Raw genomic sequence first — 21,843 nt, 5'->3', positions numbered from 1 at the left:
TCGAGGAAGGTCATGCCGAGATAAATTCTACAAGATTAACCTGGGATTGGAGGAATAAGTATATTGAATACTTAGAGAACGGAAAACTCCCATCAGACCCTAAAAATTCGAGGGCCCTACAAACCAAAGTTGCTCAATTCACATTGACTGCAGATGGAACATTATACCGAAGGGCATTCAATGGACCATTGACAATATGTTTAGGTCCAGGAGACACCGACTACATCTTACGTGAGATTCACGAGGGTACTTGTGGAAATCATTCCGGTGTCGATTCATTAGTCCGAAAAATAATCAGAGCAGGCTATTATTGGATCAATATGGACAAAGATGCGAAGGAGTTTGTTCGAAAATGTGACAAATGTCAAAGGTTTGCACCGATGATCCATCAACCCATAGAACAACTTCACTCAGTCCTATCCCTATGGCCATTCATGAAATGGGGAATGGATATCGTCGGCCCTCTGCCATCGACCCAGGTAAAGCTAAGTTTATTTTATTTATGACTGACTATTTCTCTAAATAGGTTGAAGCACATGCGTTCGAGAAAGTGAGAGAAAAAGAGGTTATAGACTTCATCTGGGATCATATCGTATGTCGATTTGGGATACCTGCCGAAATAGTGTGTGACAATGGGAAACAATTTATCGGCAACAAAGTGACGAAATTCCCCGAAGACCACAAAATAAAAAGGATATTATCGACACCGTATCACCCTAGTGGGAACGGACAGGCCGAATCAATGAACAAGACTATCATTCAAAACCTAAAGAAAAGGTTGAACGATGCTAAGGGAAAATGGAGAGAAATCCTACCCGAAGTTCTTTGGGCATATCGAACAATATCAAAATCCAGTACGGGGGCAACCCCGTTCTCCTTAGTATATGGCTCTAAAGCCTTGATTCCAGTCGAAGTCGGGGAACCCAGTGCCAGGTATCAATATACAACAGAAGAATCAAATCAAGAGGCTATGAATACTAGCCTCGAATTATTGGATGAAAAACGAGAAGCTGCTCTCGTCCAGTTGGCCGCCCAAAAGCAGCGGATCGAAAGATACTATAATCGAAGAACCAATCTTCGCCATTTTAAAATACTTAGTGCTAAGGAAAGTCACCCTCAGCACCCGAAATCCAAACAAAAGAAAACTGGGTCCAAACTGGGAAGGACCGTATCAAGTACTCAAAAATGTCGGTAAAGGATCCTACAAAATCGGTATTATAAACGGCAAACAACTACCAAGCAATTGGAACGTGTCACACCTAAAACGATACTACTACTAAGGTACAACCCTTCCATGTTCATTTATATTTCGAAACTAACCCTTGCAGGAGTTCAATCAAAGAACAAGGATGGATCATTCTACACGAAGCCTTAGGTCTGAAAGCACGCGTTGCACTCTTTTTTTCTTAGACCGATTTTATCCCAAATGGATTTTTCGGTAAGGTTTTTAATGAGGCAACCATTGATCGTGCTAACTTAGAACGATTTAACAGTATCCGAGGCCTCTTTACAATCAACCTCGAATACTGGTGGGGCATTACCCTCAAATATATCAAGTTCAATACAAGAAAGTTACTTCATGACAACAGGGTTCCAATAGGAAAAATTGTAAGAGCCAAATGGTCAAAATGAACCATGCTCATGTAGATTGCTCGATCCCTGGTATAAAATATAAACACATGTATAACAACATGAAAAGAAACTTCTTTGCCCATATCTCGTGTCGTCCTCTATTTCATGATCTATTACGCAAACAGGCTCAAGGGCCGATGATTACCCCACAAATCAGGGACTGCCACTCGACCATTAAGCCTATGGGCTACATTACTTCGAGTTCAAATCACTCGCTCAACTAATAAGCCTACGGGCTACATCATCTCAAGTATGAGCAATCACTCACTCGACCATTAAGCCTACAGGCTACATTACCTCGAGTTCGAATCACTCACTCGACTACTAAGCCTACGAGCTACTTTTATTTCGAGTTTGAGCAAACACTCACTCGACCATTAAGCCTACGGGCTACATTACTTCGAGTTCAAATCACTCACTCGACTAATAAGCCTACGGGCTACATTACCTCGAGTTCGAATCACTCACTAGACTACTAAGCCTACGGGCTACTCTTATTTCGAGTTCGAGCAAACACTCACTCGACCATTAAGTCTACGGGCTACATTACTTCGAGTTCGAATCACTCACTTGACTAATAAGCCTACGGTGTCATGGGCCCAAATCCTTACGTTGGGTAGCAGCACCTGCTCGCCTGTGCGGCGCCTGCAGTTCCCCTCGCTGCAGGCCAGCCTTCTTCCTGTCCCAAGATTTCTCAAGCACGATCCTGTGCCTGTCGGAGGGACTCGCCCATAGGCTCGCCCCAACTTGTGCCGCCCATAAGATGCCTAGGCCCTTAGCCCTAGACATGTCGTGGCGTTTCATCTTAGGATCACAATCCATGCGCGCCCTGGGGGATTGGCTTAGGACATGTCTTGTCCTTAGCCCAAGACTGAGCATCGCTCCCGCGTGCACAGCCCAATCCTCAAGCTTACACTCGTCTAGTGCATCCGCGACTAGCTCGTGCCTTGCCCGAGTAAGGCAACCTTTAGCCCTTGGCCATTGTCATGCGCCCTTTTCATGCCATGCCCATACATAGCCCTCTTGTAGCACGCTTCCATTCCGAAGTAGTGCAATGTCGCCCACACCTGCACCTTTAGGCCAACGGACCCTTGCTTGCATGGTTGAACCAAAGCCATGCTCACAAGTCAACACATGATGCCCCTATGACAGGTGCGTCAAGTATCCAATCGGCACGGAGGTCTCGTTCCAATATTCGGCAGCCCGCGGGGTTGGCCGTTCCACACATCGAGCCTCAAGCACCACTTTGATGCCCAACGCAGGCCCGAAGGCATTGCGCCGTTCACACGAGTTCCCAAACTCGTGTGGATGCCTTTGGCACTCCTTTGAGACATCTAGGCAGGCCCTTGGAGTTGCCCCCAAGGTAGCTCATTCTATACGGCTCGGTGGCAGCACGCATGGGGGAGGCAGGTCGGAGCTTTCATCCCCTTATATATGCTTAAAATTAAAAAGCCCAAGTTGCCCGAGTAGACTGCTCTACGTCAGACCATCAGAAGGACCTTTTCTCACCAGTTCTTAGTCGAAATCACAACTCCAAAATGCGAGTTGTGACATCCTCCCACACTCATAATGTCATCGTCCCCGATGACACATCATAGCTTAAGACATCCCGGAGTCTGCCCCCTCAGGTATGCCCATTGAAGCTCCCTTTGTCCTGTGGGTTGGACTTCCTCGAAGTCCTTTCTCAAAAGGAGTCGTGCCCCATGCACTTCTCCCCCAAGTATCTTCCAAGCGTCACTTGCACCCTCTGGTGTCTAACTTTGTGATTGACCCACACTAGTCAAATCACACCATGACCCTCATGGCCTTCATGTCCGTCTAAAGCTTTCCTTTATAGGTTAGCACATCAATGTGCTCTATTTGACGTCGCTCCCGTAGCCTTTCGCTCCCGTAGCCTTAAGATGCCCTCTTTGGCATAGCTACCATAGCCTTTTCGCTCCCGTAGCATTAAGACGCCCTCTTGGCATAGCTCACGTAGCATTCTGCTCCCGTAGCTTTCTTTGCCCTCATTACCTTGAAGATGTGTTCGCTTCCAGACCCACGACTTCGCCCATATGCCTCTTGCATAGGCGGGATCCTCCCACACTCAATGTGGAGGATTCATCTTAGCTCTGTCGTCCCACTTGGCATTTGGCCAGCTCTTGGGACGACCTTTGGTAAGTACTACATTCCCAAAGTCATAGCATCGCCGCATTTCCGAACAAAGCTCTTTGTTTTCCAATTGTCACTTCCTCAGCAAGTAGCCAATACTCCCGGTAGTACTTCAATACTCGCCCTATAGCGAGGTACTCTCTTGGTCCTGCTAGCACGGCTTCCCGGTTCGGTGTGCCTCGCACTTGGACACTCTTGGTCCCCGATCATTCGACATACCCCTTTCCAGAATGATGACACCTTCTAACTTGGAAACTCGCCCCATTTCGAAGCTCCGCTATACCCTCGAATCCGTTTCCTCGCCTTGTCAATGCCCTCAGGCAACCCAAAGTCTTCTCCCGAAGGAAAGACACTCAACATGATGCGCTGCACGCATCCTTGGCAAGATCTCCGCTATGATCATGCCCAAGTTTATAGTCCATGGCTCCCACTCTTCGCAATATGGTTGCACGACCTGGAAAACATGGCTTTCTCTTGGCCATCCGACTCATCGGCATATCACCTCATTCAGTAGCACCTTAGACTGACGAAAGGCAATGGAATCACCCATTTCTTTCATCGACCATCAGTATCTGGTTCTCGATCTTTGGTGGCATATGAACATCAATCTCTTCTTTGACGTGATCTCGGCACTGACATCCAAAATGCACTCGCCTTATCCACCCTTTGCCTTGACGTTGTGCCATGGCATAGTATGGCCTTAATCAGCTCTGATACCAAGTGTCACGGGCCCAAATCCTTACGTTGGGTAACGGCACCTGCTCGCCCGTGCGGCGCCTGCAGTTCCCCTCGCTGCAGGCCAGCCTTCTTCCTATCCCAGGATTTCTCAAGCACGATCCTGTGCCTGTCAGAGGGACTCGCCCGTAGGCTCGCCCCAACTTGTGCCGCCCATAAGATGCCTAGGCCCTTGGCCCTAGACATGTTGTGGCGCTTCATCTTAGGATCACAATCCATGCACGCCCTGGGGGATTGGCTTAGGACATGTCTTGTCCTTAGCCCAAGACTGAGCATCGCTCCCGCGTGCACAGCCCAATCCTCAAGCTTACACTCGTCTAGTGCATCCGCGACTAGCTCGTGCCTCGCCCGAGTAAGGCAACCTTTAGCCCTTGGACATTGTCATGCGCCTCTTTCATGCCATGCCCATACATAGCCCTCTTGCAGCACGCTTCCATTCCGAAGTAGTGCAGTGTCGCCCACACCTGCACCTTTAGGCCAACGGACCCTTGCTTGCATGGTTGAACCAAAGCCATGCTCACAAGTCGACACATGATGCCCCTATGACAGGTGCGTCAAGTATCCAATCGGCACGGAGGTCTCGTTCCAACATTCGACAGCCCGCGGGGCTGGCCGTTCCACACATCGAGCCTCCAACACCACTTTGATGCCCAACGCAGGCCCGAAGGCGTTGCTCCGTCCACACGAGTTCCCAAACTCGTGTGGATGCCTTTGGCACTCCTTTGAGACATCTAGGCAGGCCCTTGGGGTTGCCCCCAAGGTAGCTCGTTCTATACGGCTCGGTGGCAGCACGCATGGGGGAGGCAGGTCGGAGCTTTCATCCCCTTATATATGCTTAAAATTAAAAAGCCCAAGTTGCCCGAGTAGACTGCTCTACGTCAGACCATCAGAAGGACCTTTTCTCACCAGTTCTTAGTCGAAATCACAACTCCAAAATGCGAGTTGTGACATCCTCCCACACTCATAATGTCATCGTCCCCGATGACAAATCATGGCTTAAGACATCGCGGAGTCTGCCCCCTCAGGTATGCCCATTCAAGCTCCCTTTGTCCTGTGGGTTGGACTTCCTCGAAGTCCTTTCTCAAAAGGAGTCGTGCCCCATGCACTTCTCCCCCAAGCATCTTCCAAGCGTGCCTCTGCACTTCACCTCCATTCGGTGTTCACTTGGAAAGTGCCTCCGCACTTGCACCCTCTGGTGTCTAACTTTGTGATTGACCCACACTAGTCAAATCACACCATGACCCTCACGGCCTTCATGTCCGTCTAAAGCTTTCCTTTACAGGTTAGCACATCAATGTGCTCTATTTGACGTCGCTCCCGTAGCCTTTCGCTCCCGTAGCCTTAAGATGCTCTCTTTGGCATAGCTACCGTAGCCTTTTCGCTCCCGTAGCATTAAGACGCCCTCTTGGCATAGCTAACGTAGCATTCTGCTCCCGTAGCTTTCTTTGCCCTCATTACCTTGAAGATGTGTTCGCTTCCAGACCCACGACTTTGCCCATATGCCTCTTGCATAGGCGGGATCCTCCCACACTCAATGTGGAGGATTTATCTTAGCTCTGTCGTCCCACTTGGCATTTGGCCAGCTCTTGGGACGACCTTTGGTAAGTACTACATTCCCAAAGTCATAGCATCGCCGCATTTCGGAACAAAGCTCTTTGTTTTCCAGTTGTCACTTCCTCAGCAAGTAGCCAATGCTCCCGGTAGTACTTCAATACTCACCCTATAGCGAGGTACTCTCTTGGTCCTGCTAGCACGGCTTCCCGGTTCGGTGTGCCTCGCACTTGGACACTCTTGGTCCCCGATCATTCGACATACCCCTTTCCAGAATGATGACACCTTCTAACTTGGAAACTCGCCCCATTTCGAAGCTCCGCTATACCCTCGAATCCGTTTCCTCGCCTTGTCAATGCCCTCAGGCAACCCAAAGTCTTCTCCCGAAGGAAAGACACTCAACATGATGCATTGCACGCATCCTTGGCAAGATCTCCGCTATGATCATGCCCAAGTTTATAGTCCATGGCTCCCACTCTTCGCAATATGGTTGCACGACCTGGCAAACATGGCTTTCTCTTGGCCATCCGACTCATCGGCATATCACCTCATTCAGTAGCACCTTAGACTCACGAAAGACAATGGAATCACCCATTTCTTTTGTCGACCATCAGTATCGGGTTCTCGATCTTTGGTGGCATATGAACATCAATCTCTGCTTTGACGTGATCTCGGCACTGACATCTAAAATGCACTCGCCTTATCCACCCTTTGCCTTGACATTGTGCCATGGCATAGTATGGCCTTAATCAGCTCTGATACCAAGTGTCACGGGCCCAAATCCTTACGTTGGGTAACGGCACCTGCTCACCCGTGCGGCGCCTGCAGTTCCCCTCGCTGCAGGCCAGCCTTCTCCCTGTCCCAGGATTTCTCAAGCACGATCCTGTGCCTGTCGGAGGGACTCGCCCGTAGGCTCGCCTTAACTTGTGCCGCCCGTAAGATGCCTAGGCCCTTGGCCCTAGACATGTTGTGGCGCTTCATCTTAGGATTACAATCCAGCCCTGGGGGATTGGCTTAGGACATGTCTTGTCCTTAGCCCAAGACTGAGCATCGCTCCCGCGTGCACAGCCCAATCCTCAAGCTTACACTCGTCTAGTGCATCCGCGACTAGCTCGTGCCTCGCCCGAGTAAGGCAACCTTTAGCCCTTGGACATTGTCATGCGCCTCTTTCGTGCCATGCCCATACATAGCCCTCTTGCAGTATGCTTCCATTCCGAAGTAGTGCAGTGTCGCCCACACCTGCACCTTTAGGCCAACGGACCCTTGCTTGCATGGTTGAACCAAAGCCATGCTCACAAGTCGACACATGATGCCCCTATGACAGGTGCGTCAAGTATCCAATCGGCACGGAGGTCTCGTTCCAACATTCGGCAGCCCGCGGGGCTGGCCGTTCCACACATCGAGCCTCCAGCACCACTTTGATGCCCAACGCAGGCCCGAAGGCGTTGTGCCGTCCACACGAGTTCCCAAACTTGTGTGGATGCCTTTAACACTCCTTTGAGATATCTAGGCAGGCCCTTGGGGTTGCCCCCAAGGTAGCTCGTTCTATACGGCTCGGTGGCAGCACGCATGGGGGAGGCAGGTCGGAGCTTTCATCACCTATACCCCCCTTATATATGCTTAAAATTAAAAAGCCCAAGTTGCCCGAGTAGACTGCTCTACGTCAGACCATCATAAGGACCTTTTCTCACCAGTTCTTAGTCGAAATCACAACTCCAAAATGCGAGTTGTGACATACGGGCTACATCATCTCGAGTTTGAGCAATCACTCAGTCGACCATTAAGCCTAAGGGCTACATTACCTCGAGTTCGAATCACTCACTCGACTACTAAGCCTACGGGCTACTCTTATTTCGAGTTCGAGCAAATACTCACTCGACCATTAAGCCTACAGGCTACATTACTTCGAGTTCGGATTACTCACTCGACTAATAAGCCTACGGGCTACATCATCTCGAGTTTGAGCAATCACTCACTCGATCATTAAGCCTACATACTACATTACTTTGAGTTCAAATCACTCACTCGACTACTAAGCCTACGGGCTACTATTATTTCGAGTTCGAGCAAATACTCACTCGACCATTAACTCTACGGGCTACATTACCTCGAGTTCGAATCACTCACTCGACTACTAAGCCTACGGGCTACTCTTATTTTGAGTTCGAGCAAATACTCACTCGACCATTAAGTCTACGGGCTATATTACTTCAGGTTCAAACAATCACTCAACTCGATTACTAAGCTTATGGGCTACCTTATTTCGAGTTTGAAGCAAGCACTCACTCGGTTATAAAGGCTACAAATTCGATCAAATTGCCTAAAGCCTTATGAAAACCTTCATAAGGTACGAATGAAACAAAATTTTCTCAAGGCAGAGAATAAAATGGAGGCGAGTCAGGAAAAGAAATGATCTTTAAATATACAAGAATATTTACAATGTCCGAACAGGACGCTGCACAAAAAACCAAAATGAAAACTAAGGGCTAAATTTCTTGGTTATCTACGGGGGAAGTCTCTTCTCCATCGGGCTCCTCCCCACTCTCGGACCCACTCTTGCTCCCACCATTTCCATCATCATCATCATCATCGGAAGCCAAGGCTTCAATATCGGCTTGATCTTAAGCTCTTTTTATCTCTTTGGTGAGATCGAAACCTCGAGCATGGATCTCTTCGAGGGTCTCCCTCCGAGATCGGTATTTAGCAAGTTCATCAACCCAATGTGCCCGAGTGTTGGCGGTCTCGGCTGCCTCTCTTGCTTGTACCTGTGCAGCTTTAGCATCTACCCCGATAGACGGCCACTAATGCATCCGCATATAACTTTGCTTTTTTGGCATCAGATTTGGCCTTGGTAAGTTCGGAGGCCAACCGAGCCTCGAGTTCCTCTATTCTTCTCGCTTGAACCGAACTCTTCTCCTTCATACCTTGAAGTTGGCTTGTAGTCGATGACAATTGGGCCCGAACAATCTCCTTTTCTGCAGCAAGATGGTCCATGCCATCTTTCCATCCCATGGTCTCCGCCCTTATTATATCAACTTCCTCATGAAGCTGCTCGATCGTCTCGAGTTTCTGCTGCAGCTGTGAGATCGAAATATTAGCCTCCAATCCTGAATTAAGCCCATGAGTTCTTAATATTATCATTACCTGCTCGGTCAGGTCGGTCTGGTCTTGATGAGCCTTGGCCAACTCAGCTCGAAGGCCTTTGATTTCTTCTTCTCTTTGCCCAGAAAGGAGTCTGAGGGCGTTCATCTCCTCCGTAACCCATTGGAGGTCGGCCTCGAACCGATGCAGCTCAGCTCGAGACCGAGAACATACTTCTCGATTAACCGTCACGGCCTGCGAAGAAAGAAGAAAAGAAGTTAGAAAGGAATAGCAAACATAAAAGTAATATCAACGAAGAGAGTTAATACTTACCCAATTCAGAGCTTGCTGCACTTCACAAAAAAGGCCTGACACATCACTAGGGCCAGCAGCATCCTCGACCCCAGTAAACAAATCACAGAAGGGGTCCTCCCCTTCATGAGACCGGCTCATTTCGAGAGCCCCCAAAGCTTGGGTTTCCCGAATTGCCTCTTCGGAAAAGGAAGGGAGAGTGGGCGAGTCTCCGATTATTATTGCCCCAAGTGGCTCGCTTGGGGCGTTCTCCTCAGTTCGGAGAGCTTCAGGACCGGCCCCTTCCGATATACCCACCATTTGTTGACTTCAGTGGGAAGCATCCTCGATCTCTAATGATGTGGGGACTCTGCCCGAACCTTCCTCCGATATCTCCTCGGTCTGAGGCGGATCTTTATAAATCACCATCGATTCAGCTGCCTTTGGGGCATCGATGGTTTTCTTTATTCGGGCCACCAGCACGGACCCGTCGTTTTCTTCTTCTTCATCTTCATCCCTTGGACGCAGAACTGATTCTACGGTCAAAGGAATGGTATTCTTCCTTGGCTTACGAGCCATCCTCGTCTTCGGTTTTGGATCTTCGGAGGCGGAGGCCCTTTTTCTCTTATTATCCTTCACCGGCTTTGGATTCGAGGCCGAAGAGGCGCCTCTTCTTCGACGGATGAGGGCCTCAAAACCGCATCTTTACCCACACCTACATCGATTCCCATAACGTCATTTTCCAGTCCCTCTTGGTCTTGTTTAGTTCTTGAACCTTCTACTATTCAACAATAGTTTCCCTTTCATTCCCTTCCAAAGTGTTAAGGGTTTTGGGTTTACATTTATGACCAGAGAAATATATTTCATGACAATTGTAGCAAACTAATTTCCCTTAGTGTTTCCATGGTAGGGGTTTGTTTTTGGCCAGTTTCAAATTGCTACCGGTGGCAATAGGTGGAAGTGTTTTGGTATTTTGGACCACATGTGCTTTTGGGCTTGGTGGAAAGGTAATTCTAGGCACTCTAGTGGAATTTCTGACTGGCTGGAGGTTCTTATAAATGGCTGCAAGGTTTTTTCATGAAGTTTGGCTACATCAACCGCATCCATCATTTTTTAAGGGTTAGAAGCTTTCACCAATCACCATCCACTGCAAATCAACTTTCAAACCTCCCACAAAGCAGTAAACAAAATAGGCTCTATTGAGTGAAGGGTTAACTACTAATAAGTAGAAACTTAACTCTTCAAACTTATTAAAGTAACTATCCACATCTGCCCACTGTTAAAGTTGGTTAAACTCAACGACTATATCCATCGGCCTGATGTTACCATACCTTCGGCGCACAATAAGATAGAAATTCCTCCAAGAAATGACCCCTTCATGATCCATTATGCATACATCGAATCAAGTATTCATTTTTTCTTTAATATGAACAACAACATAACTCATTTTTCATATAATAAAACTTGGTATAACTCAAAAAATATTTCACAACGCTTAATCCAAACCACGAGGGATGTTACAATCAAACTCTGGAAAGGCTAACTTAACATTTGAACCCCCAAAAGAGTTGTTCATATTTAATAGGGTGAGGGAGTTTGTTTAGATATAGGTTGATTGTTGGATTGTGAAAATTGATGTGAACATTGGGTTGTGAAAATGAGTTGCTCATAATGGCGTGATAAGTATAAAAGGTCCGTGAGAGGTAACAAAGTTTACCTGGGTACGAGGTTGTCAGACTAATCGGTAACATCGGATTAGACAGAGACAATTGTGTTGAAGGAAAATGGGTGGTTGTAACTGTGTTTGAAAGAGAAATGTGGGCTTGTTGTGATGTTAAAAATTGAGTCCTGGGACTGAAAGTGCAGTGCTTGTTAGATTAAAAGGAGGTGCATTTAAGGACATGCTCCTACCTCCTTGAGAAAACATCGACGTTACTAAAGACAGAGTTGCTTTCTGAAGATTCTCCGCCAATAGCTAGAGCCACCACTGATTTACTGGAAGTAGTAGACTCCAATCTTTTTCCTGACTCAATATGGCTCAACCACACATCCAGGCGACAATTGTTTTCCTCTCAACTTTTTTCAAAGAAATTCCAACGATCGTCGGGTACCCTATCTTTATCCACCATTTTCAAAGAAATCCTGACTCTGGATACCAAATATAGCATAACAAGCTACCAAGAACGAAAGAATTAAAGAGATAAAAAAATTGACAAAAAGGAAAATTAGATTTTCATTGGCAAAAAGATGGATTTACACCGACTCCAATGGAATAATTATACCAGTGTCCTACCAGCTCTAACATTGCACCAGACCAATAATAATCAAACACCACTGTACTATTTTAACGTTAACAAAATGCTAAGACCATGACACCTATCGTCATCAGAGTGCGACAACAACTTGGGGAAATATTTAAAAGACTCTTAACTCTAAGGACTCAACAGAAAAATGCAATCTAAAACTCTGTAACTAGGCCCAAAGTATTCGGACCCTGTCCTCATTTCTCCGCTACAACGCGTAGCTCATACATAAAAGAGTTTTACCTTGCTAAATTCATTTCGTGTCGTCGAGTACCTCAAACTCTTATGATATATAAAGATCTAGCGATATCCCCATATATACAAGCAATGTGTGATAGTCAAATTTAATGCATCTAAGAGGTCGCGACTCAAATGATAATATTACAAATTTGAATTGCAATGATATTATTGATCCAATTAAAAATTCGTTAATACTTCCTATTAAGTATGTGAGGAAAATATTCTATCAGTTAAAAAAAGGAAGTGAATCTGAAGAGTACGAAAAGAGGAGGATGTGGTAAGAATTGCGAAACAGGGAAGGAGGATATGATAACTGATAATAATCAAAACTGGATTGAGTACTTAGGCAAAATTTTGACTTTATTGAGGTTGATTAATTTTAAACAGCGCCCGACTCGTCGAACTAATACGAAAATGAGCTATAGTAATTCGGGAGTCCCGTAATTGAAGGCTCTTGCCACATTCATTTCCCTTCAATCCTACTTGGATTCTTATATATATGGAAAGAGTAAGGTCAATCAACTACCAATACATTTTTTTATTCCATACTTGTTACATACCTAATCAATTGAATTGGTTGAGCTCTTCTTTTGACGCCAATTATAGGGTGACATTACTAGCACTTAAGTTGTGAATTGTAATTGATATAATTTTGAAGCATGTAAAAATAAGGTTATGAGTGAAATCATCTCTCTTTCTGAGCAGATTCAAACTCCAGTAGAACGAATTGATACAGGAGTAGCAACATTTTAATTCTCTTTCTTTTCTTAATCAAGCAGTATTTTAATACATATGATGAACCTTAGAAGTTTTAACTTTCAGCTTGGATATCGAATCACAATCCCCTATAAACAACAATGTGATCCGAGGCAACATTACTACCAAAATGCAAAATTCACCTACAGGCAAAGGTTGCAGGATTCAGTTCCTAATGTGCATATCTGGAATCATAAGGATCCAATATATTAGCTTAAGCTCCATTAGCTGGTGGTTCCTTTCGCCCGATTCCTGACATCTGTAATCCTACAGTAGAACCCTCAGTTGAACTTCCTTGATTGGAGCTCTCCGTAGCCGCCTTCAATCCCTTTTTCCTCTTCACTTTCTCTGCCCAGCCAATAAGACCAACTTGAATATGCTCATCAAATATTGATTTCTTGAAATGGGTACCCATCTGTAGTTCAATATGCCAAAAACAAATAGATTGAACTTTTAAGTTTCTTTGATATCAAGACTCCAAACCAAGCTATTTCAGGAACCTTGTTTAAAACTAACCTGTGTAACAAGAGCGTAAAGAGGCAACGTGCTATAGCTGCATAATACCTGAATGATTACCCTGGAAAAAACAATGAAATCATAGATATAAAAGCCGCGATGAAAGCAAAATAAGATAGTAAAAGTAAAGATGCTATTCAAAAGAGCTTATCATTTTCCGGTGCAACTAAGGCAATGCATATACATTTGCTATATTTTCCACTTGCCGAAACAGAGGAGAAAGGGTAAAGGCATAGAGCTAATACAGAAGTGGGCAGTGAACTTTACCCTATAACAAGCCGAGGAACAATGAAACCAACTTGTCCCATTATGCAGGAATCAAAGCCATATTGCACCTATAAAGCGACAAGGGAAAAAAAAAACTAAAATTAGAAATAGAGAACTAAGCGAAGTGCAACCATGGTATAACAAACTATACCTTACCAATATCCAGAAAAAGAATGCTATCTCGAAAGCATTTTGGAAGAGGATAAAGTGTATCAAGAAGAGGACAATTTGAGGGCGGTTGAACCAGAAGTGTTCATCAGAAGGTGTTACCACCAATTCACCTTCTATGGCAACATGCTTCTCTGCTACCTCGTGAGCTAACTGTATAATTACATGCTCCAACTTCGTGCCAACAGCAAGCAGAAGCTGATAAACCCAAAATTGAAATTAAGTGACAGAAGAAATCAAGTCAGGTTGTTGCTAAAAGGAGCTTGGTGTTGAAAAAATTGAGAACATTATATAATACTCAAAGCTAATAACAGGAAAAAAATCATAAAGATAAGTAATTGAATGCATGAGAAGAAAACATCCATGTTTAACATTCATCATAACTCCTTAGAAGGCTTGATGCAGCTAGCACAAGATCATGCTTTCAGATATAATTTTATCAAAGAGCTTTCCCCTTTCGCTGCTATAAGAACGTAGAAAAAGATGCCCCATAGCACATCTAATCTTCTTGGAAAAATATGCTTTTTGTAGCAAAAGATGTTACTTTGAAGATGGACGTGGACCCATAAAATTCAGCACGTCAATCTGACTGCCAGATATTCGCAGGCATTAATTTTTTGCTGATATATTAAATTAGTCTGTTCAGTTTTAAAGTGGAGGAGAAAAAACATGGCTTGATATATGAAATTACTATATCCATAAGGTAGTTTCAGTAAACACCAAATGATAGCAGTTATGCTCAAAGTAGTAACTGCTTTATATGAATGGCTTTCTAATAAATTAAATTCAAGCTAGCTACAGGCAAGCATTTGAAACCACAAAAAAAGAACATGATAGGGCAACTCACAATAAAAGGAACGAACGCAATCCAGAAATACGTGTGCCAACCTGGAGAACATATAAAATGAATTTATCAGCTTTCAGATCTAAACAACAACCAAATGACCAGAATGAAACATGAAAAAAGAACTTGTAAAACCATCTTAAAGCCAAAACGGAAGTTATTCAAGCAACACGTTCTATTTTAAATGCAATATCTTTGAATGAATAATCTCAAGAATGCTGAAAACTGCAAACGTTATACAAAAAAAGGAAACTACAAAAAGTAAAATGAAACCAAATAAAATTTTAACACGATGCTTTAATTTCATTAAAAGTCGCGGAAGCATAATGAAATGTTATCAAATTATAACTGTACATGTACAAACTGAATGGAAACATAGATAAATCCATTAACATTTGCCTCAGAGAAAACTAGCAAAAGGTCATGTTCATAAGGTACAAGGCAACAATATTCATAATTTCTTTTTCTCTTTTTTGACAAGGCAAAGATAGATTCACAATTTTCTCATCCTCAAGGAGGAAGTAAACTGCGAGCATTTTGGCTTATCGTCGGGTAGGAGTGCCCAGTAATACATGGTAACAAATGCTCGGATACTCCAACATCTTACATAATCATAATAAGCATAATAAAACACCAGCTACGTAACCAGTATGGGCTTTATAACTCGAAGTGTGAAAATGTCATATGACATTTTAAAGCAAAGCAGCTGCAAGGTAAAAATGTCTACTCCAAGTTTGAGTTGGCATACCATTAACATTCAGCAACAAGAAGATGACAACAAATACCCAGAGATACCAACTGCAACAAATACAGGAAAATTGTAACAAGTGAGAAAGAACATCCGTAAATTCTTGCCAGTGGGGTGCTGCAAGGGCAGGAAGGAAAGCTTCCACTAAATAACAAAACAAACCGAACGACAAGATTTACTTCCATTCAACCCAATTACAAGAAGAAAACAGATTTATTCATCCTAAATCTCCGTAGTATCACTTGCCTGATGCCGACGACAGTCTTAAAATCGTCTTCCAGAGCCCGAATCATGTACTTGTGAAAATTAAATTTTTTATTTTGCTTGCAGTGTGTCTGCCAAAGAGAAGCGAGATTCACTATTATACGGGCTGCTTAAGCACCAAAAAGAAGGCAAAACACCAAATGATTATATCATATTAGGAATACAATGACGTTACCATAATGAACCCCAAACGCAGGGCAGCATAATCCGACTTGCTGACAGAACCATAAAATTGCTTAAAGAAAGAGTGCTGCAAGTTTTCATCAAAAAGCAAACAAAAGTATTAGATGCTTACGTCAAAAGCAAAAGACACCTGGCAACCAAGTGGTAAGGCTCTATTACAGATTTCCCTATTTCTTCACCTTTATTTTTTCTAATAAATTAAGCTGATGATTATCCAGCGTGGTTTTGAAAATATTTCAAGTGCTCAGCTTATCTAAGAACCACCACTTGCTTATTAAGAATTCTCAGGTAACAGGGCCCTAACAACACACAACATAAAACTTGCTTATTATACAAAATCTTTCAGCACCCTGAACAAACGAACCCATATCTTAGCTAATCAAGATATAATATCTGACTTATTGGAGGCATGATCCAGCACTCGATAAGAAAAAGAAAGATAAAAGGTGGTCATCACATATTCATTTGTCTTTTGAGAGCATATGCACCTTCCCCATCTTCAATAGCTTAAATTTAATATTATTTCTTTTTTCTTTGCATAAAGATGTTTGAAGAGCTGTTGCCAAGGTAAGATTTGCTATATAAAGGAGAAACATGTGATAGGGCAAGAATAACTGCTTAGTGAGGAAGAAAAATTCTTACCAACCAACCAGAAATAGCTGAACGTTTGCCCATACCAACAAATCGGTCCTTGATGAAATCGTGTTGATGGACATGTGTGACCGGTGGTTTTAGAACTGCAAAAGAACGCATCAAATTGGTTTAATTTGAATATCAACTTGATCTGGATATGATGCATTAGAGGAGTAACTCTGTATTTTAGTTATCTTTCCTTTCATGGCTTGCAATATGTCAACAGTCGTCACATAAAGTCTTGGTTCAGAAAGTAAACAGAAGTACATAGCAAAATTAGCTACAGGGACTGCGTGAGCTTTTCTGATCGTTCAATTACTTTCTTTCTTCTTTTCTTATCATCATTTAAAACAGTGCAATCAACTCCAGATTATTCTAGTATTGAATTAAATTCACATAAAGGAAACCAATGAGGATTTTTTACTATATGCACCAAACAGCTGGACGAAAGACTTCACAGGTGATTATCCATACCACGTCCAGTCTCATAATTATCTTTTGCAATGCTGTCCTCCCAGTGCTTCCACTGACGTATCTACAACATCATTTGACAAATTACAAACATTCAACTCCAACAACAAACAAAGTTGAAAGAGAGACCAGCAACAAGTAAATGATACAGAAGCTTTTAGTACAGACCTTTGCTCCTCCAAATACAACTGTCAGAAGAGAGAAAGTCACATGAACAATCGCAAGGACAAAGATAAAAATGTGAAGGTGATGCAACGCTTCAAGAGAGAGTAGTGGGACCTTGTGCTGAAAGAAAAAACAAGAATTATGTACTTTAATGGAGTAATCGAGCTGTACTCTAACAGAAACAGATCATTATATATACTCCAGAATCAGATATTAGAACTGGGATTCAACTTTAGTGTCAGGATATTTAAGAAAATAATTCAAGTAAATGTATGTCTGCACAATATTTTTCACATTGCCGCTTACTAAAGATCAAGGACAAGTAATCCCTAAATTTTGGCTTTTCCCTTTTTCTTTGTATGTAAATAAAAAGAACTAAAACAATGGGTCATTGTAGCAAAGATAATAAATTTCAAAACCATAAAACAAAAATGCAATATTCGTCATCTTTTACTTTTTCCAAATACAAGCACCACCCAACCTTCCTTTTATGAAGGCACACATCATATGGATGAAACTAGAACTACCGAGCTCCTCAGCATGAAGAACTTCTGTCTATATTTGTATATATTTTATATTGCCAATTTAAGTTAATAGGACCATTCAATGCGCGATCACAACCTCATGTCTAGTTGCCGCAAAAGAAGCCTTTTTCTTAGGCTCATAGACGGAAGCCTTTCACAAAAAAAAAAAAAATGGTGCAAAAGATGAGTTCTTTTATTAGAATATATTTGTGGAATATGGACCTAAGAAGGAAGATCTCCAAAAGTAAACGCAAATAGGCCAGGAAAAGTGATTTTAAAAAAGGGAACTGATTACTTTTGCACTGCAATAGCCAGCAGCAGCTGCTTCTTCAGCTAACAAACGGCGATGATGTTCTGATCCAGGACTAGCATGAGCAGTTTCATTCGCAGAAGACGAAGGAGCCTCCGATAATGAACATGGAAGTAAGTGCATGACAACATCTTCAGGAACACAAATCTTGACTATGCTACCTTGAAGCACCGTTAATAACAGGGATATAAAACCCAAAAGCATCAACTCTGCACACACACACATTCATCAATCAATTCGAAAAATGCAATTTGATCAAAGTTATACAACCACAGAAAACGCTTAAAACAGTAACATTAATTGATTAGTACAAATCTAAAGAGATAAAAAGCTACTTCAGGAATTGGAAGAATGGCGTGTAATATTTCCAAGCCCCTAGTTAAAGAGTGCTAAATAACAGTTAGGCAGATCTTGGAACCTTCTTTAACTTTCTGTAGGGCTTCATATAAAGGCTTCTGATTCTTCTTCTTCAGATACTGCATACATTTTTAGCAAAAGAAAGGAAATTCAGTCCCAGGATGACTTAAGTGTTGTTCAAAATAGAGCAAAGGAAGTGTAAAATCCACATTCAGATGTAACAGCACAAAAAGAAAAGAAAAAAACTAGTAAAGACAGACCTTTCCAAGGAAATGGAGGAAGCGTTCAGCGGCAAGAGAGATGGCAACGATGACGGTGCAGACGGCGGCCACCACCCAAGTAGGTGTGAATTCCAATGTAGACCCTTCTCCACCACCACTCATTTCTCTTTACTTCTATCTAATCAAAACTGTCCTCTCACGGGTTCACAAAGATGAATCGCCGATGGCAAAAATGGAAGCCACAACAACTAGTGTGGGGACTACTCGACTGTGACTAGAGGAGTTTTTCTTCAAGGAAGAGGATTAGTACTTGGCATGTTAGGTTACCATCTTTAATTATTACTACAGCATATAGGAAAAACTTATTTGCACCATCAAATTTAATAATTCAAATTTAAAACTTACGACAAGTTAGAGTTAGTGATTTTATACTACTCGATTTGTTTCAATTTATATCACATATTTTTTGTATTAGTTCATTCTATATTTTTATATTTAAAATTTTTAAATTTTTTTTATTATCGTACAAATGTTATGGGCTCATAAAATTTGTGGTTTTCCTTTATGATTTGAGTTTTTTTCTCTCAAATAGCACCATAAATATTAGGCAGTGAAATAATAGTAAATATTTTTGCATGTGAGTTTTGGCCTGCGGGCTATCGATGTCGGACAACGATAGTCACGGCATGACAAGCGGTTGATGATCTGTCTTCTGTTGTTTTGTTTGTTTGCGTTTAGCGTGTGAAAATTATTGAACCATAATTTAATGGTCTTAGCGCTGTAGCAATGAATATACGCCGCTGTCTGTAGAGGAAGATGAGCGCCTCTCCAATCACCTTTTCATTAATTAATGGGATCATAACGGGGTTCATGATTCGGTTTGGATCGATTTTTTTCTACAAAAAAATCAAAATTAAGTAAGTCGGTTCTTCAAATATTTGAACAAAACTAAACAAATTAAGTAAATTTTTTATCGATTCGATTTTTGTCGATTTTTCGGTTTTATCGGTTATTTATCGTTTTTGTTTCTTAAATATGAGACATACACTACCAAATTTTCGACTTAACACTATCAAACCAATTGCTCTTGGAGAAATCTATCATTTACCAAGATAATTGATGATAATTGAATCAAATAGTGATGAATAATTTAATACTCAATTAAAAATCGATTATTCTTAACATGAGATAAATTCTTATACTTAGCAAAAGAAAAATACCAATCAAACTAGAATGTAAAAGCAAAGAATTAGATTATTATAATAGCAAAGAACTAGTGTAAAAATACAAACGACTAATATGTACCCTAAAATTTCAAAAACTTTATATATATATATATATATGTGTGTGTGTGTGTGTGTGTGTAATAATAAATTTAAATAGTTACTTCTATAGTCGGTTTGGTTCGGGATTTTTAGTTTTTTTTTTATTAAAACCAAAATCAAACCAAATTTGATCAGTTTTTAAAATTCAAAATCAAAACCAAACCAAACCTAAAAAGTATTGATTTTTTTGATCGATTTGATTCGATTTTTGGTTTGGTTATATTTTTCGGATTTTTATAAACACCCCTAATCATAACGCACAACTGGTGGGCCCTCAATGTGGGAACACTTGTCTTCATAATACCGGCACAACAAATCATGTAAACGGACCATGTTCTAGTTTTAGGTAAAAGGCAAAGAACTTTTGATCTAACTAAATAGAATAAAGTTAAAAACTAAGGGTGACTCATATATCAAGTGTTATGTTAAAAAACTAAAAACCAGCAACTGTTATAAATATATCATATTATGGATGTTCATTTAGTACTCTGTTATAGATAAACATTACCCCGATAAAAGATTATCTATATATGGTATAATGAGCTTATCCTTTCGGTACTCCGTTATGGATAAATATTACCACCGGTAGAAGATTTTCTATATCTGGTATAATGAGCTTATTTTTTTGGTACTCCGTTATGGATAAACATTACCCCCGGTAGAAGATTATCTATATCTGGTACAGTAGCAGCTTATACAGCAGCTTGCAGAAGTAGCTTACACATCAGCTTACTTTCTTTTATAAATAGAGGAGATTTCAGTTCATTATGTACAAAAATTTGAAGTTTGAATAATATATCAATTTCTCTCTATACTTGTCTTTACTTTACAGTCTTTATTTTATAACAGTCTTTATTTTATAACACGTTATCAGTACGGGACTCTGCCATCTCGAGCAAATACTTTGAAAGTATCAGAGGTACGAACCTTTTTTTTTCTAAATAATGTCAAATCTTTCTAAACTTGAGTTTGTTGTAATGACCAAACCGGTCATTTTAACTTTTAGAAACCCGTTCCCTAAAATAAAACTCCCCGAACATGCTTTTATTAATTTATGACTCGCGGGGATGGTTGGTTCGGGATTGGGAAGTGTGTGGGTTGAAATCGGAACACTTGGTTCCTTAAGTTAGCTTTAAATGGACAAGTTTGACTTCGGTCAATATTTTGAGAAAACAACCCCGGAATCGGGATTTGACGGTTCCAATAGGTTCGTATGATGATTTTGGACTTGGGCATATGTCCGAATCGGGTTTTGGATAACCCGGGAGCGTTTTGACCCTTAATAGTAAAAATTAACTATTTGAAGGTTTAAAATTCTTTAAATTTGGTTTGGGGTAGATTTTTGAGTAATTGTAGTCCGTTTGTAATTTCGAGTTTGGGAATAGTTCCGTATAGTGATTTTAGACTTGCACGCAAAATTTTGTGTCATTCCGAGTAGTTTAAGTATATTTCAGCGCATTAGAAGTAAATTGAAGAACTTGAAATTCTTAAGTTTGAATCAATTTGGTTTGAGGTGTGATTCATAGATTTGATGTTGTTTTACATGTTTCGTGAGTTCGAGCGAGTCCGTTTTATGATTTCAAACTTGTTGGTATGTTCGGGCGGGGTCCCGGGGGCCCAGAGTGTCAACCGGACGAGGCTCGGACCAAGTTAGAAGTTGGGAACCAAAACTGAAGCTCCCAGCTACTGTCAGAATCGCACCTGCGCTTGGCCAGCCATAGGTGCGACACTCGCAGGTGCGGCAGTAGCTCACAGGAGCGAATCTCGCAGATGCGAGTTTTTATGCGCAGAAGCGGAAAAGAGAAGGGGGCAATCGACCGCAGATGCGGATGATTTGCGCACCTGCGAACGCGCAGGTACGAAGCTGTGTGCGCAAATGCGAGAATTGGCCAGGCAAGTAGAACTTGCACCTGCGAGGATTTTTTGCAGGTGCGGAGCCGCAGGTGCGTTCCAACCTCCGCAGGTGCGAAAGACCTGTTTGGCAGAAAGCTTAAAAGAACAGGAATTCACCATTTTTGCCCATTTTCTTTCATTCTTGGGCGATTTTGGAGCTTTTTGAGAGGAGATTTCAACTAACAACTTGGAGGCGAGTTAATTCTACACCCCT

At 42.1% G+C, this 21,843-nt stretch overlaps 2 protein-coding genes across 2 annotated transcripts; both read right to left on the bottom strand.

Annotated features, from left to right (window-relative positions):
* Positions 1 to 8,471: 8,471 nt before the first annotated feature.
* Positions 8,472 to 10,930, bottom strand: LOC142168382 (uncharacterized). The gene is made up of 3 exons (XM_075229067.1): positions 9,484 to 10,930; positions 9,214 to 9,405; positions 8,472 to 9,147 (listed from the first exon to the last, which is right to left on the bottom strand). Exons 1-3 carry the CDS (start codon positions 9,760 to 9,762, stop codon positions 8,845 to 8,847), a joined length of 774 nt encoding a protein of 257 aa, XP_075085168.1. The 5' UTR covers positions 9,763 to 10,930; the 3' UTR covers positions 8,472 to 8,844.
* Positions 10,931 to 12,711: 1,781 nt separating this feature from the next.
* LOC107815699 (MLO-like protein 1) lies at positions 12,712 to 18,807 on the bottom strand. The gene is made up of 14 exons (XM_016641320.2): positions 18,451 to 18,807; positions 18,252 to 18,309; positions 17,819 to 18,042; positions 17,003 to 17,119; positions 16,838 to 16,898; positions 16,373 to 16,467; positions 15,723 to 15,797; positions 15,530 to 15,618; positions 15,284 to 15,333; positions 14,539 to 14,579; positions 13,680 to 13,889; positions 13,524 to 13,591; positions 13,257 to 13,317; positions 12,712 to 13,155 (listed from the first exon to the last, which is right to left on the bottom strand). Exons 1-14 carry the CDS (start codon positions 18,571 to 18,573, stop codon positions 12,955 to 12,957), a joined length of 1,473 nt encoding a protein of 490 aa, XP_016496806.1. The 5' UTR covers positions 18,574 to 18,807; the 3' UTR covers positions 12,712 to 12,954.
* Positions 18,808 to 21,843: the final 3,036 nt, after the last annotated feature.

Source organism: Nicotiana tabacum, chromosome 2, assembly GCF_000715075.1.
Source record: "Nicotiana tabacum cultivar K326 chromosome 2, ASM71507v2, whole genome shotgun sequence".
Classification (NCBI taxonomy): Eukaryota; Viridiplantae; Streptophyta; class Magnoliopsida; order Solanales; family Solanaceae; genus Nicotiana; species Nicotiana tabacum.
Note: the sequence above shows the minus strand (reverse complement) of the source record. Positions and strands in the feature narration are given on the sequence as shown.